A 14405-nucleotide genomic window follows, 5' to 3' on the forward strand; every position below is an offset into this window, starting at 1 on the left:
ACGGAGTTGAGGAAAAACTTTTTCACACAGAGGGTTGTAGTTCTGTGGAATGCTCTGCCTTGCAGGCCAATTCTCTGGATTCTTTCAAAAAAGAGTTAGCTAGAGCTCTTAAAGATAGCGAAGTGAAGGGATATGGGGAGAAGGCAGGAAAAGGATACTGATTGTGGATGATCAGCCATGATCACAGTGAATGGTGGTGCTGGCTCAAAGGGCTGAATGGCCTACTCCTGCACCTATTGTCTATAGCACATAATGATGATGTCATATAACACACCACATAATGGTGATGATAATGATGATGAATGAAAATTGGGTACCAGTACACACTATGCTTCTTCAAACTTTATTATTCTTCCTTTCATCGCTGCTACCTCTGTGGCTTCATCAGTAATCGAGGCAGATGATCTAAAACCGTACTCTGATTGCTGAAATGCTTTTGCTTCTTGGATGCCTTCTGGGTTTTGGAATCCAGCAGAGACAGCTTCACTGGCACCCATGAAGTGCAGCCTTGGCCATCGGGGTCTCAGGTAACACACACTGACTGAAGGAATCGGGCCACGATGGCCAATAGTGAAGAAATGAAAATGTTTTGAGCTAAACCTGCACTTCTAATATCCTCGGGCCTAAAGGGTCTCCCACACACATCCCTTCTTGAAATGAGCAGCCTTGTACATTATTGTAGGTCAGTGGAACAATATATTCTGTAGAAGAATCACATTGATAGAAAATGATAACCCTGTTTCTCTCTGCACAGATTATATGTGACCTGCTGAGCTTTTCCAGTACTTTGTTTTATTATTGCAGCAAATAGCTAAGCCTAAAATCCCATGTATCTCACTTAAGGTACCTTTAATACTCTGCAAACTATCTATGTAAGCCTTTGCCATTCGTTTGATTGTCATATTTGATTCTCAATGGAAATAGATAATCTTATTGTAACAGTTTACAATGTAATCCCACTCATGTTTGAAATGGATTTTCTGAACAGAGGTGTGTGAGCAATAAACTCTGTAACTGGAAGTGTAGAGCCCTGTGACAGCTGCTGATAATTTAACAGGTCCCAGAAGTTTAATCATGATAGGAAAATCTTAGTGAAGAAGGCACACCAGGGAGATCAACAAACAGGAGAAGGTGCCTCCACAATTAATTAACTTTACCCATGCATGGTGCTGGGAAGCAAGGCTCTACCTATGAGTAATACTTATGGAAAATGCAAACCCTTCACTACTAGAGCATCTACCACTCACCATTAACGGCGTCCTTTACTCTTCTGTTTGACTTCATTTTTTTTTAGGATGTGGTTGTCACTGACAACTCAAACATCAGTAATTATCTGTGAGAAAGGACTTGTTTACTATTTTTTTTTTTGGAACTCTTCAGTCTACCATGCAGGTGTTCTGACTTAGCAGACTGATAATTTTGCTAGGCCGTATTAGGACTGTGTTAATGCTGTAGGACTGGACTCACAGAAATGGTTTTTGCTACAATCCAGTACTAGTTGTATCACGGTCACCATTATTGATTTTTATAATTTTCAAATTTTATTTCCAAATTACTTAATGAAATGAACTTCAATTCAGCTGTTTTGATAGGATTTAACTCTGGCTTCACAGCTTTTGGTCTGGGAAGTTAACTACGATGCTCCAATTTTAAGGGTAGTTTCACCGTTCTACCATCAGCAGCAAAAGGTCTTGTTAGCAGTCTCTAAAGTAGGGACATTACCATCACTAGTAGTCTTCTTGAACTTTGCAATGATCTTAGCCTTTCCAGCTTAGTCAATGTCCTCTCAACCCACACCCCACCTCATTAGTGCAACACCTGAAGTAGGGTCACATTTAAAATCATTTGTTGGGACAAGTTTCTCAAAAATACCAACAGATAGTCCCAACAGGAAATTGGTCAATGTTTAGCTTGCCCTATGACCAAAACGAAACTCATTAACTTAAACATTAAGATTTGGGTTAATATTGAAGCAGTTCATGGCAAGTACTTTCAACCTAACCTTGAGAAAGGGTGAGCAAAACTCCATCTAAATTACATGAGCAAGATAATTAACAACTTATGCATTATTGACAAATGATCTCTTCCAGTGGACTAGATGCAACAATAACCATTTATAGCATAGGCCCTTCATTAAACCAATCCAGAGCTAATTCTAATTTTCCATGTCTTTGCTTTGCCATTTTCCTCTCAATACTTATCCACTTTACCTTAAGATATCGCTACATCAGCAAGGCATCTCATGGTCTAACAGTCTATGCTAGAAGAATTTTGTCCTGTTCTTCCTCAACAACAGCAATTATAAACTGATAAACTCATCGCAGGAAATTTGTCACTTCAATCAATTTTATTATTTATAGATGACAGCTAATTCTTCCTTAGAAGTTTGTGAATATTTGGCATTTCATCTAAAACTTTGACCAACTTCTATAGATGTGTGGTGGAGAGTTTATTTACTGGTTGCATCATGGCCTGGTTCACCAATGCCCTTGAATGGAAAATCCTACAGAAAGTAGGGGATATAGCCCAGAAATCATAGAGCACAACTACACAGAGCGTTAGTCAAGAACACCCACCACCCAGGCCATGCTGCTGCCATCAGGAAAAGGTACAGGAGCCTCAGGACCCATACCACCAGTTTCAAGAATAGTTATTATCCCTCAATCATCAGACTTTTGTACGAAAAGGGATGACTTCACTCAACTTCATTTGCCCCATTGCTGAAATGTTCCCACAACCTATGGACTCAATTTCAAGGATTCTTCATCTTGTGTTCTAGATAATATTTGCTTACTTGTTTATTAATTAATTATTTTTTCCTTTTTTTATATTTGTACCATTTGTTATCCTTTCCACTTTGGTTGTTTGTCCATCCTGTTGGGTACAGTCGTTCATTGATTCTATTGTGTTTTTGTGAATGGCTGCAAAATATGAATCTCAGGATTGTGTATGGTGACAATACAGGTGTCCCCCGCTTTTCGAACGTTCGCTTTACGAAACCTCACTGTTACGAAAAACCTACATTGGTACCCTGTTTTTGCTTTCAGAAGGTGTTTTCACTGTAACGAAGAAAGGCAGCGCGCGATAAAAAATCAGCACGTGATAACAGGCAGCGCGCGTCCCGAGCAGCCGCTCTCCCCCGGATTCGGAACGGCATTGCTTAAACATGTGCCTGTGATCAGCTGTCAGCAAGATGAGTTCTGAGGTATTGGAAAATCCTAAAAGAGCTCGTAAGGGTGTTACACTTAGCGTAAAACTAGACATAATTAAGCGTTTTGATCGTGGTGAATGAAGCAAGGACAAAGTGAGTTTGGCTTGTGGAAGCTGATGAAGATGATGTTGAAGAGGTTTTGGCATCCCATGACCAAGAACTGATAGATGAAGAGTTGATGCAATTGGAGGAGGAAAGGATAAAAATTGAAACCGAATGCAGTAGCAAATGGACTGAAAGTGACTGTGTGAGATTTTCGCTGCAATGATAAAGTACGACTTTAATTTTGAAAGGGTAAGTAGGTTTAGGGGATATTTGCAGGATAGTTTGAGTCCTTACAAACAACTGTATGATAGAAAAATGCGCAAGGCTCAGCAGTCAAGCAAGCCTTCCACATCAGCCACAGCAGATGACGAACCTCGATCTTCGACATCGAGGCGGGCAGTCATAGGAGAAGATGAGCTGCCTGCCCTGATCAACGATGAGATGACACCCCCGTGTCCCACCACCCCAACACCTGGGCCCCGGACAGATACTGTACCGATTCGCGGAGAATGTAGCAGTAGCCAGGAGGCACACAGCACATCTTTAAGAAAAAAGCGGAAATAAACAAACTAATTAATTAGGTGCCGCTGACAATTACGTGGCGGCGGCACCAAATTAATTAGCATATTTGTTTTGGCTTTTTTCTTAAAGATGTGCTGTGTGCCTCCCGACTGCTGCTGCATTCTTCGCGGCAATGTATCGGGTCGGCGGCCCGGAGGGTGGGGGCCACTGCACCACCCAGCCTACAACGACTCAGTCTAACACACCATCACCAGTGTGCTCGGCGCTGTTTTCCCAATTTCAATAAGTGATACTACACTGTAGATACATTATTTCTACTTTATATAGGCTGTGTATTTTTACGTGTTACTTGGTAGATTTGGCAGCCTCATAGCTTAAAGGTAACTGGAGAGTGCATTTATGCCAACAGCGCTTGCGTGAGATTTTCTGCCGAGAGCGCTTACGTGAGATTTTCGCTATGGAGATCTGTGCAGGCAATCGTTGTAGAGAAGTATTTGTATGGGATCCAGGGAATGTTGGCCAGGTGGATTCAGAATTGGCTTGCCTGCAGAAGGCAGAGGGTCGTGGTGGAGAGAATACATTCAGATTGGAGGATTGTGACTAGTGGTGTCCCACAAGGATCTGTTCGGGGACCTCTACTTTTCGTGATTTTTATTAACGACCTGGATGTGGGGGTAGAAGGGTGGGTTGGCAAGTTTGCAGATGACACAAAGGTTGGTGGTGTTGTAGATAGTGTAGAGGATTGTCAAAGATTGTAGAGAGACATTGATAGCATGCAGAAGTGGACTGAGAAGTGGCAGATGGAGTTCAACCCAGAGAAGTGTGAGGTGGTGTACTTTGGGAGGACAAACTCCAAGGCAGAGTACAAAGTAAATGGCAGGATACTTGATAGTGTGGAGGAGCAGAGGGATCTCGGGGTACATGTCCACAGATCCCTGAAAGTTGTCTCACAGGTGGATAGGGTAGTTAAGAAAGCTTATGGGGTGTTAGCTTTCATAAGTCGAGGGATAGAGTTTAAGAGTCGCGATGTAATGATGCAGCTCTATAAAACTCTGGTTAGGCCACACTTGGAGTACTGTGTCCAGTTCTGGTCACCTCACTAAGGAAGGATGTGGAAGCATTGGAAAGAGTACAGAGGAGATTTACCAGGATGCTGCCTGGTTTAGAAAGTATGCATTATGATCAGAGATTAAGGGAGCTAGGGCTTTACTCTTTGGAGAGAAGGAGGATGAGAGGAGACATGATAGAGGTGTACAAGATAATAAGCGGAATAGATAGAGTGGATAGACAGAGCCTCTTCCCCAGGGCACCACTGCTCAATACAAGAGGACATGGCTTTAAGGTAAGGGGTGGGAAGTTCAAGGGGGATATTAGAGGAAGGTTTTTTACTCAGAGAGCGGTTGGTGCGTGGAATGCACTGCCTGAGTCAGTGGTGGAGGCAGATACACTAGTGAAGTTTAAGAGACTACTAGACAGGTATATGGAGGAATCTAAGGTGGGGGCTTATATGGGAGGCAGGGTTTGAGGGTCGGCACAACATTGTGGGCCGAAGGGCCTGTACTGTGCTGTACTATTCTATGTTCTATGTTTATATAGGCTGTGTATTTATCATATCATTCCTGCTTTTACTATATGTAACTGTTATTTTAGGTTTTATGTGTTATTTGTCATGATTTGGTAGGTTATTTTTGGGTCTGCGTACGCTCACAACATTTTCCCATATAAATAAATGGTAATTGCTTCTTTGCTTTACGACATTTCGGTGTACGAACTGTTTCATAGGAACGCTCTACCTTTGGATGGAGGGGGAAACCTGTATATGTACTTTGCTAATCAATTTACTTTGACTTTGGAGAAAAAGAGAAAGCTAGTCTCTCTACCTCACTTTTTTGCACCTGCTATATCTCTACACTCTCAGTCAATGCAGGGTCTGACCTGAAATGATGACTATCCCTTTGATAGTCCAGCTGCTGCTCCACTCACTGAGTCTCTGCCAGTTGTTCTTGCTACATATCCCAGATCTGCAGTCTCTTCTGCCTCCATGAGAATTAATTTCCTGTTAATTTTCTGTTGTATCTTCTGCTAGCTACTTTTACTGTAGAGGAAATGGCATTTTATTCCAAATTTCTCCATGTTCTGCACGCTTTCAAAGTTGCACTAAATTGATTTCAAATTTTGAGTATATTTTCTACAAAGTATTTCTACAACGCAAATTTGGAAGTAGTATCTATAGTTTGTCTTTCTGTTCACATACATGACTGAGTACTCTCAAATTCTTTAGGAGTATGCAGAGCAAAGGATGAATGGGAAATTATGCTCCAGTTTTCTGCACCTCCTTTCTGGTTTGGTGATATCTGTGAAAGACTCTGTTCCATCTAAATCGTATGGGTGCATGGTTATGCAGTAACTGAAATGCTCCCATGCACATAGCCTTTGTCACTGCACAGCTGGAATTTTTTTAGTATAATGTTAATATAATTGAAATTCTGTTCATATAATTTTTAAATTATGCTAATACATTTTGAAGTACCCTGAACTTAATTGTATTAATGAATATAATTCATCGTCGTCGTTATGTGTCATGTCGTATGACGTGTTCAATCATGGTCTTTCGATTACCAGGATTGCTCCTGGCAAGGTTTTCTATAGAAGTGGTTTGCCATTGCTTTCTTCTGGGCAGTGTCTTTACAAGACGGGTGACCCCAGCCATTATCAATACTCTTCAGAGGTTGTCTGTCTGGCATCAGTGGTCGCATAACCAGATCATGTGATATGCATGAGCTGCTCATAGAACAATCCTCCACCTGCTCCCATTGCTTCATGTGACCCTGACTGGGGGGCTAAGCAGGTGTTACACCTTGCTTAAGGGTGACCTGCAGGCTAATGGAGGGAAGGAGTGCCTTACACCTCCTTTGGTAGACATGCATCTCTGCCCCGCCACCCAATAAATTCTCTAAATAATAAATGCACCATAACCTTTATTTTGATACATCTTAGTGCCTCAATGTATTCACGTAGTCTGTGATTCAAGTTACAACACTGTTACAAATTGTAACAATAAAGGCAGAATGGAAGTTGGTAGCTCATTGTTAATAAGCCATCAACACCATCTAGTCAAAACATTTTACTTCAATCATTCTGTCTGTCAGTTGTTTTGACTGCCTGACATGGTTTACTTGTGTTGTGAGCTGTGATTTGTTTTTGCTTGATGTGAAAAATTCTATAAATGCCATAATTCTGTAAATTTAATTTTTACCCTTCAATTAATAAAATCAAAAAAATGTGATTTTTCAATTTTTATTCTAAATGAATTGTTGGAAAATCATGGGTAGATAATTGTGCAATTGTCTAACATATCTGACCAGAAGACATTTCTGGGCCTCTTTCTGTTTGAAGGATGAGTTTTATGAAAAATGAGGCATAAGGAGTTTTTAAAGTTATGATTTTGCAGGAGGACATCAACTTGATACCAATATTTAGCTTTCCTATTTTTTTTTGGAGAGAGCAGAGTAGGGGATGGATAAAACCAAGCAAAGTCATCTGTCCACCCAGATTTCCCAGAATTGGTGCTGATTTCAACCATGGTGTCTCTGTGTGGGATTACACACAGATTAGCACCATCCAGTAATCCTTATTTTGAGAATGCTGCTATAATTCACTCAGTGACCAGCAAATGAGCAGGGATATTTGGAGATATAAAAGACAATAGATCATAGAATTATAAGCAAAGAAGCAAAACTGCTGGAGGAACTCAGTAGGTCAAGCATCTTCTGTGGGTGGTTGACGTTTCAGGTTGTGTATTTGTAATAGAACAGTCCAGAGGATCTGACTCTTTAAAAGTAGATAAAGGTTAGCTTTATTTGTCACATGTGCATCGAAACATGCAGTGAAACGCACTGTTTGTGTTAAATCAAATCAGCGAGGAATGAACTGGGCAGTCTGTGGTATCGCTACTCTTTCAGAGCCAGCATATCATGCCCACAAATCACTAATCTTTACTGTATGTCTTTGTAATGTGGGAGGAAACACATGTGGTCACTGGGAGAATGTACAAGTTCCTTACAGACAGCAGCAGGAAACCCCAATCGGTGATCGCGAACACTGTAAAGTGATTGCACTAATTGTTATGCTACAATGCCACTCTATCCCTTAATGTTTTTATTGAAAGTGATGGTAAAAAAGATGATTTATTTACCATTTCATCTCAGCTAATTGTTCCATAGTTTGGCAAATACACAAATATTGCAAATATATTGAGTTATTCTCTACTGTATCATATAAAAGAGCTTTGTTTATTTTTAACTTGTTCGGCAGAGCCTCATCAAAACAAGATAAAACCAATGACTATAATTCGAAAAGCATTCCGGAAAATTGGGACAAGTCAGCTTTGGTGGACTTGGGATTCAAGGTAAAAGCTTTCAATTGCCACATTGCAGTCAGGTTCATTGATTCTGCAGAAGGTTATTATTTTAGTGCATTTGAAATCTCCGTAAAAAGGCTAACCAAAAACCAAAGAACTGCTGGTTCTAGACATCTGAAATAAATGCAGAAAATGCTGGGAACATCCAGCAGGTCTGGCCACATCTGTTCTGATTAATAATATGGTCTGATGAATAGTTGTGTCTCACTGGAAGAATTCTACTTCCCTGTATGGATGCTGGTCATATTCTGTCCATCTTTTCAATATCTATTCATAGATCCTTTTCAGCACTGGGTCAGTTTGTGCTTTCACACAAGATGTCCTTATTAACTACTTTTGATGAATAGGACCTACTTTCTCTTCTAGCATCAGTGTTTTCAGGAAGTGGTTACAACAGAGTGTCTGCCATGGTGTTCGAACAGTGTAGTGTAGTCTATTGTACAGTAATGCTGTGATATATGATTGCCCACTTTTGCATCATTAATACTATCAAGTTCAAGTTTAATTGCATTCAGTCATACACGTACCAGCAACACACAGCACATATAGCACATTTAATTATGATAGCAATAAACATACAGTCACAGAAGAATATAATAATATGGACCAAGTCTCTGAGTGTCATGTTGTGTAGATTGATGGTGCATGGGATGTTGTCAGCAAGAACAGACTCGCAGCAGTCTGATCATCGTACATAAGTGCAGCTGCAGATGAACAAATCCGGCTTGTCCTTCACTGTTCAAACACCGGAGGGCAGCACTCATGGGAGGGTCCTGCCACCAAACCAGCCTCACTGCCTATGATGTCCCCCCCCCCCCCCCCCCGGATGGCTACAACAGGCGAACCCCACGGCGCGAGGGCCTAGTCCACACTACAACTGAGGCCAAGCAGCTGCCTTGCCATCAGTCTCACCGATGGACCAGTGAACTGGAATTGCAATATTCTACATTACAATGTCTAACAGGGTCTTGCGATCACAAGAAAAACGTCAAAGGCAGTCACTCATTCCTTTCGTTAGATGGCACACCATTATAGCACAGAAACTCCGCTGTCTTTCTGTAGCAGACAGCGACAGAGTCTGCACCAAATCCAGTTCCTACATTATTGAGCAACTAACTGATGGGGTAGACCTGCAGAACATGATGTTCTTAACATGCAGCAGTGCCTTGCAATCGTAAAAAAGACATAAAAGTTGTATCATTGATTTGGAATCTTTTATTGCCAGTAGTAGCTTATGAGCTGTTATTAGGGTAAAACACAAAAGATTCTGCAGGTGAATAAGACGAGCTTTGCCTTCTAATCTTCTCCTGCAAATGCACTTTGTCGCTGCTGGCTCCATATGCATTTCAAACCCTCTATCAAAATATGAAGCAGTGGTCTAAACACCACTGCAAGATGTGGAGGGAATTACCTGTAAGTCTCCAGCATCCCAGAAACAGTCTTCCCTCCGCTATACTTTCAGAGTTTAGTGCTTTAGTGATGACTTTTTTCTCTTCAGTCACTGTGGGACATTAGCATCAACTGTATATATTTCTCATTGCAAAACATTTCTCTTTTACTTCACATTCTGCTCACAGAATCTCCTAAACACTTGTTCCAAAATGAGACTGTTTTCTCCTTTTGTGCTTCTGGCAATAAACAGATGATTTTGTTTATGCAGCAATGGTCCATCTTTTGCGAGGTTTTAATCATTATGGCTTGGAAAATCTTGCAATTGATAGAGTTGTTTCTTCATATTGATGGCTGGGCACTGCTGACTACTTTCATCAACAAGCGCACATATAGTTGTTTATTTGCAACTATATTCAGTTCCGCTGTCACTTCATCTAATGACAGCAAATGATGTCCATTGTTTCAATTGCAACTCACTGAAGTGATCCCACCTGTACTCTGGACTTAGTTTTGCTGCCTTAGACTCTACAGTAGTTCTTGGACTGTGGACTGCAACTATCCAACTGTTTTGTGGTTGGATGAAATTCTCCAAACACTTAATTTGATGTTTCCATCAAAATAGCATTGTACAAGCAAATTCAGATGTCTGGTTTTGTTTGCCTATCACCATTGACTGAAATTCTTAATTTACCAGTTCAAGCACAAGCCTTTTACATCAGATATGATCCAAAATGTCACCAATATATTCATTTAAAAACAGCTCTTTAGTGCAACAATGTACTCTCAAATTCATATCTGCTTCTGACTCCTTTCCTCAATTCAGTTTTCAGCTGTTTCTAAAGGCTTCAGGTTTAAGTAGTTCCTAAGTTTCTATAGAACGTCTTTGAACAAAGCATCTTTCATCTTAGCTACTGGTGCGATTTGTTAGTGAGCCATTTGCTTCTGGCCTGTTGTCTGTCAGGGTTATCACATTTTTTCAAAGTACATTTATTATCAAAGTATGTATGAATTATACAACCTTGAGACTTGCCTGCTTACAGGCAGCCACAAAGCAAGAGACCCAAGGAACCCAATCTAATAAAAAACAATGCACATAGAGAGAGAAAATAAAATCATGCAAACAATAAAGCAAGCATCAGCAATTAGAACAAAATAGAGTCTGTAAACCCGGAGCCCAGAGCAGCTGGGGCAGGCCCATTAGCTCAGTCTCCGTTCATCACACAGCAGGGCAAATTGCTGCGAAGCTTGCAGACACTAAGCCCACAGCAGCTGGAGCATGACAAAACCTCAGTCTCAGAGCTGAGAAGAGCGGAGTAAAAACGTTGTGGAGCAGAACCGGTCCCAACCCTTGCCTCAGGTCCCATCACCCCGCCTTTTCAGACCATCTGGCTCGGTGTTTAATTTAAGCACTGGGTCATCCCCTGCACTAGAACCCAGGCCCCACTGCAGAGATACGCTCTGGGCTGGCCTGTACTTGCTGTTTCCAAATTGGTCTGGCGCTTTTTTAGATCCTACCTTGCTCCCGGTTTAGCTAGACGGGCTCTGCACCAGCTCCACTCCAATTTTTCTCTGCTCCGCTCTCTCCAACACCGTCTCCAACTCCAACTTCTTATCAAACGTGCCTCGACCTCACACCAGAAACTCGAACGTGCCTTATTCGTACTCCAACTCCGTCTCGCACCCACAAGCCTCGACCCTTGGATCAGCCTCACCTTCGCTCTCCCCTTCATTGTTTGCAGTGATCGTTTATCACAATTTTCCACATGAAAATGTTTTTAATAGAATATTCAGTCATATTTCCTGCTTTGAAAATGGCCAGTAAGATGTCACCCACCTTTAGTAAGGTCATCTTAAACTACCTTTAGTAAGGTCATTTATCACTAACATCTCACATTTTTTGTGGTCTTCTGTTATTAGTTCTGCATGCTACTTCCAGGATATTGTTTTAAAGAACACTTCCACTGCTTTGATAAGAGTTGAATCGTACTTGGGCTCAGATATATAGAACTACTCTCAATCATACTCTGCCAGAGCAGCAATGATCCCCTTCTGCTTCAGCATTGAACTGCTAAACCTGCTCATGCAATGATCCCTGTCCTCTCCGTCATGAAATGCTGTCTTTCCATTATTGTTGGTGCACGAGGGCATGGTGAGACACTTGGCAGATAAAATTCCATACAAATAATTGCTGAAAATTGCCAAAAAATATCCTTCTGCTTCAATACAGCAAACTCAACTAAAATGTGTCAAATAAGAGCCATCAATATCCCATCAACCCTTAAATATTGCCAATCCTAAATTTTAAAGTCTGCAGAATTCTTTGAAACATAGCAAATATTGACATGAAAGGAATTGTTTTGGCTATAAGACAGCACACTATTTACAATTTGAGACCTTTGGCTGACAAGTTTGCCTGAGGAACTGTTATGTTGTTGGAGAAACAGGCACATTATACAACCCTAGAGAGATAAGAGACTGCAGGTGCTAGAATCGGAAGCAAAACAACGAACACCTGAAGCAACTGAGTCAAGCGGCATCTGGGGAATCAAAGAGATGGTTGGTGTTACAGGCCAAGGCTTGCATCAGTATACATGACTTTGCTGTCCAGTAGGATCACAAAACAAAGGTACACACAGTTACAGACAAAATAGTGTATTCCACGCTTAATAAATTACAGAAGGCAAAGTCAAGTTGTGTGTGGGCTCTGTGCCTATATTCACTGGAGTTGAGAAGAATGAAGGAGGATTTCATTGAAGCCAATTGAATATTGAAAGGCTCGATAGAGTCGATACGGAGAGGATAGTTCGTATAGTGGGGGAGTCTAGGACCAGAGGACACAGCCTCAGAATACAAGGACATTCTTCTAGCACAAAGATGAGGAGGAATTTCTTTAACCAGAGGGTGGTGAATCTGTGGACTTCATTGCCGTAGATGGTTTTCAAGGCCAAATCACTGGGTAGATGGTAGGTTCTTGATTAGTAAGGGAATTAAAGGCTACAGGGAGAATGCAGGTGAATGGGGATGACAGGGAAATAAACCAGCCATGATAGAATGGTGGAGAAGACTAGATGGTCTAATTCTGCTTGTATGTCTTTTGGTCTAGGTCTTCAGTTTAGCTTCAAAGAGATCACTTAGATTACTATGGGGAGAAGTTGGAACTATAAACAGGAGCAAGAGTAGGACCATTAAACCCTGGCGTCTGTTCCACTATAAATAAGAACATGATTGCTTTCATCTTGACCTCAGCACCACTTGCCAATTTTCTCCTTGTATCCAACGACTCCCTTGCAGCTTAAATGTCAGTTTACTCTTAGAATTTTTTCAACGATTCTGCTTCCACAGCACCATGAGTTCCAAAATTCACAATCCTCTGAAACGTTAAAAAAGCTATCTTTACTGTCTGCAGTGGGTGGCCCTTTGTTTTGAAGCTATGCCCTTATGCTTTAGAAACATTCACTTTGCATGCTCTCGGCACCTACCTTGTTAATCCTCGGTTTCTTGCATGTTTCCATCAGATCGCTTCTCATTCTTCCAAATTCTGATCAGTAAAGGCCTAACCTCAATTTTTCTTCATTCTTCCCAGGATTTAGGCTTATGAGGCTTCTCTGCACATCCTCCTCAAATATAGTGACCAAATTTGTACACGGTTTTCCAGGTTTGGTGTTACTGTAAAATTGCTTGAAACCTTCTACACTTGATACCTCTGGCAATTAAGGCAAAAATCCATTAGCCTTGTCAATTACTTGTGCTAACATGCTAACTTGTGGTAAGACCCCCAGATCCCCCTACTCCGCATTATTTTGAACTCTTGATCTATTTAAAAAATAAATAGAATTTTTATTCTTCTGTCCAAATGGATAGTAGCAAGAAATAATATCCAAGAGCAAAATTCAGGAAAGACTTCAGGACAATACACAGTTTGCAGTTAAATGGCAGGCAGGCATTACTGCCTGATTTAGTGATTAGGTGGCTGTGCTCTTACGTGGTTGTCTACAAGGAGGACTGTGCACTTTGGAACTTCAGATCTTTCCCTGCATCATGCTTGGTGGGGAAGTGACCAGGCCTGACGCTGTATGCTGCCCTGCAGGATATGGCAACCAATTTAGAGTTTGCATATTTGAAGGGATGGGTGAATTCATTCCACCATTTACTAAATAATCAGTGTATTCAGAAAATAAGTATACATTATAAAATATTCCCTATCAGCCAGTTGCTCATTTTACATTTATCTTTGTCAAACTTTCACAGATAAATTTTTTGTCATTATAGTGTGGTACCTAACTTTGAGTGTTCAATACATCTAAACATAGGAACATATTTCCCAATTTACTGACACTAGGTAAAGGACCTTCTCCCTATATATTGGGAAATATACAGATCTGTCACTTGCTTGACCTGTTCATGGATAGTAAGGTAGCTGGGCAGCATGTAGCACATGTTTTGCTGCTCCTGCCTTCCAGTTTTGGTGAACTGGTTCGACCCTGACGTTAGATGCTATTTGTGTGGAGCTTGCATGTTCTCCAGATGACAATGTGAATTTTCTCCAGGTGTTCCATTTTCTTCTCACACCAAAGTTAGTTTATTTAGCTACAGTAAATTAATCCGAGTAGACTGAGTGCCAGGAAAATAGGCGGGTGTTAACAGCATGTGACATGGGAAATAATCGGCAAAATACAATTGAATGATATTCTGTGAAGGATGGCATGGACCAGTGGTTTCCAAACCTCTTTGGATTAGAACCCCCTTTGTTCCCAGCAGCCCCTCTCCTCTTCTGGCCATTACATAAAAACTGGAAGGAATTTTGATTTACGATGC

The 14405-nt window shown here is 41.1% G+C and overlaps 1 protein-coding gene across 3 annotated transcripts in view; it reads left to right on the forward strand.

Moving 5' to 3' along the window:
• LOC140202620 (protein mono-ADP-ribosyltransferase PARP12-like) overlaps window positions 1-14405 on the forward strand; it is an 84356-nt gene that overhangs the window by 45192 nt on the left and 24759 nt on the right. For all 3 annotated transcript variants that reach the window (XM_072267686.1, XM_072267684.1, XM_072267685.1), the window contains exon 9: window positions 8093-8186. In XM_072267686.1, coding sequence (XP_072123787.1) covers window positions 8093-8186 — 94 coding nt within the window. The remainder of the gene's footprint in view (window positions 1-8092; window positions 8187-14405) is intronic.

Source organism: Mobula birostris, chromosome 9 (assembly GCF_030028105.1).
Source record: "Mobula birostris isolate sMobBir1 chromosome 9, sMobBir1.hap1, whole genome shotgun sequence".
Classification (NCBI taxonomy): Eukaryota; Metazoa; Chordata; class Chondrichthyes; order Myliobatiformes; family Myliobatidae; genus Mobula; species Mobula birostris.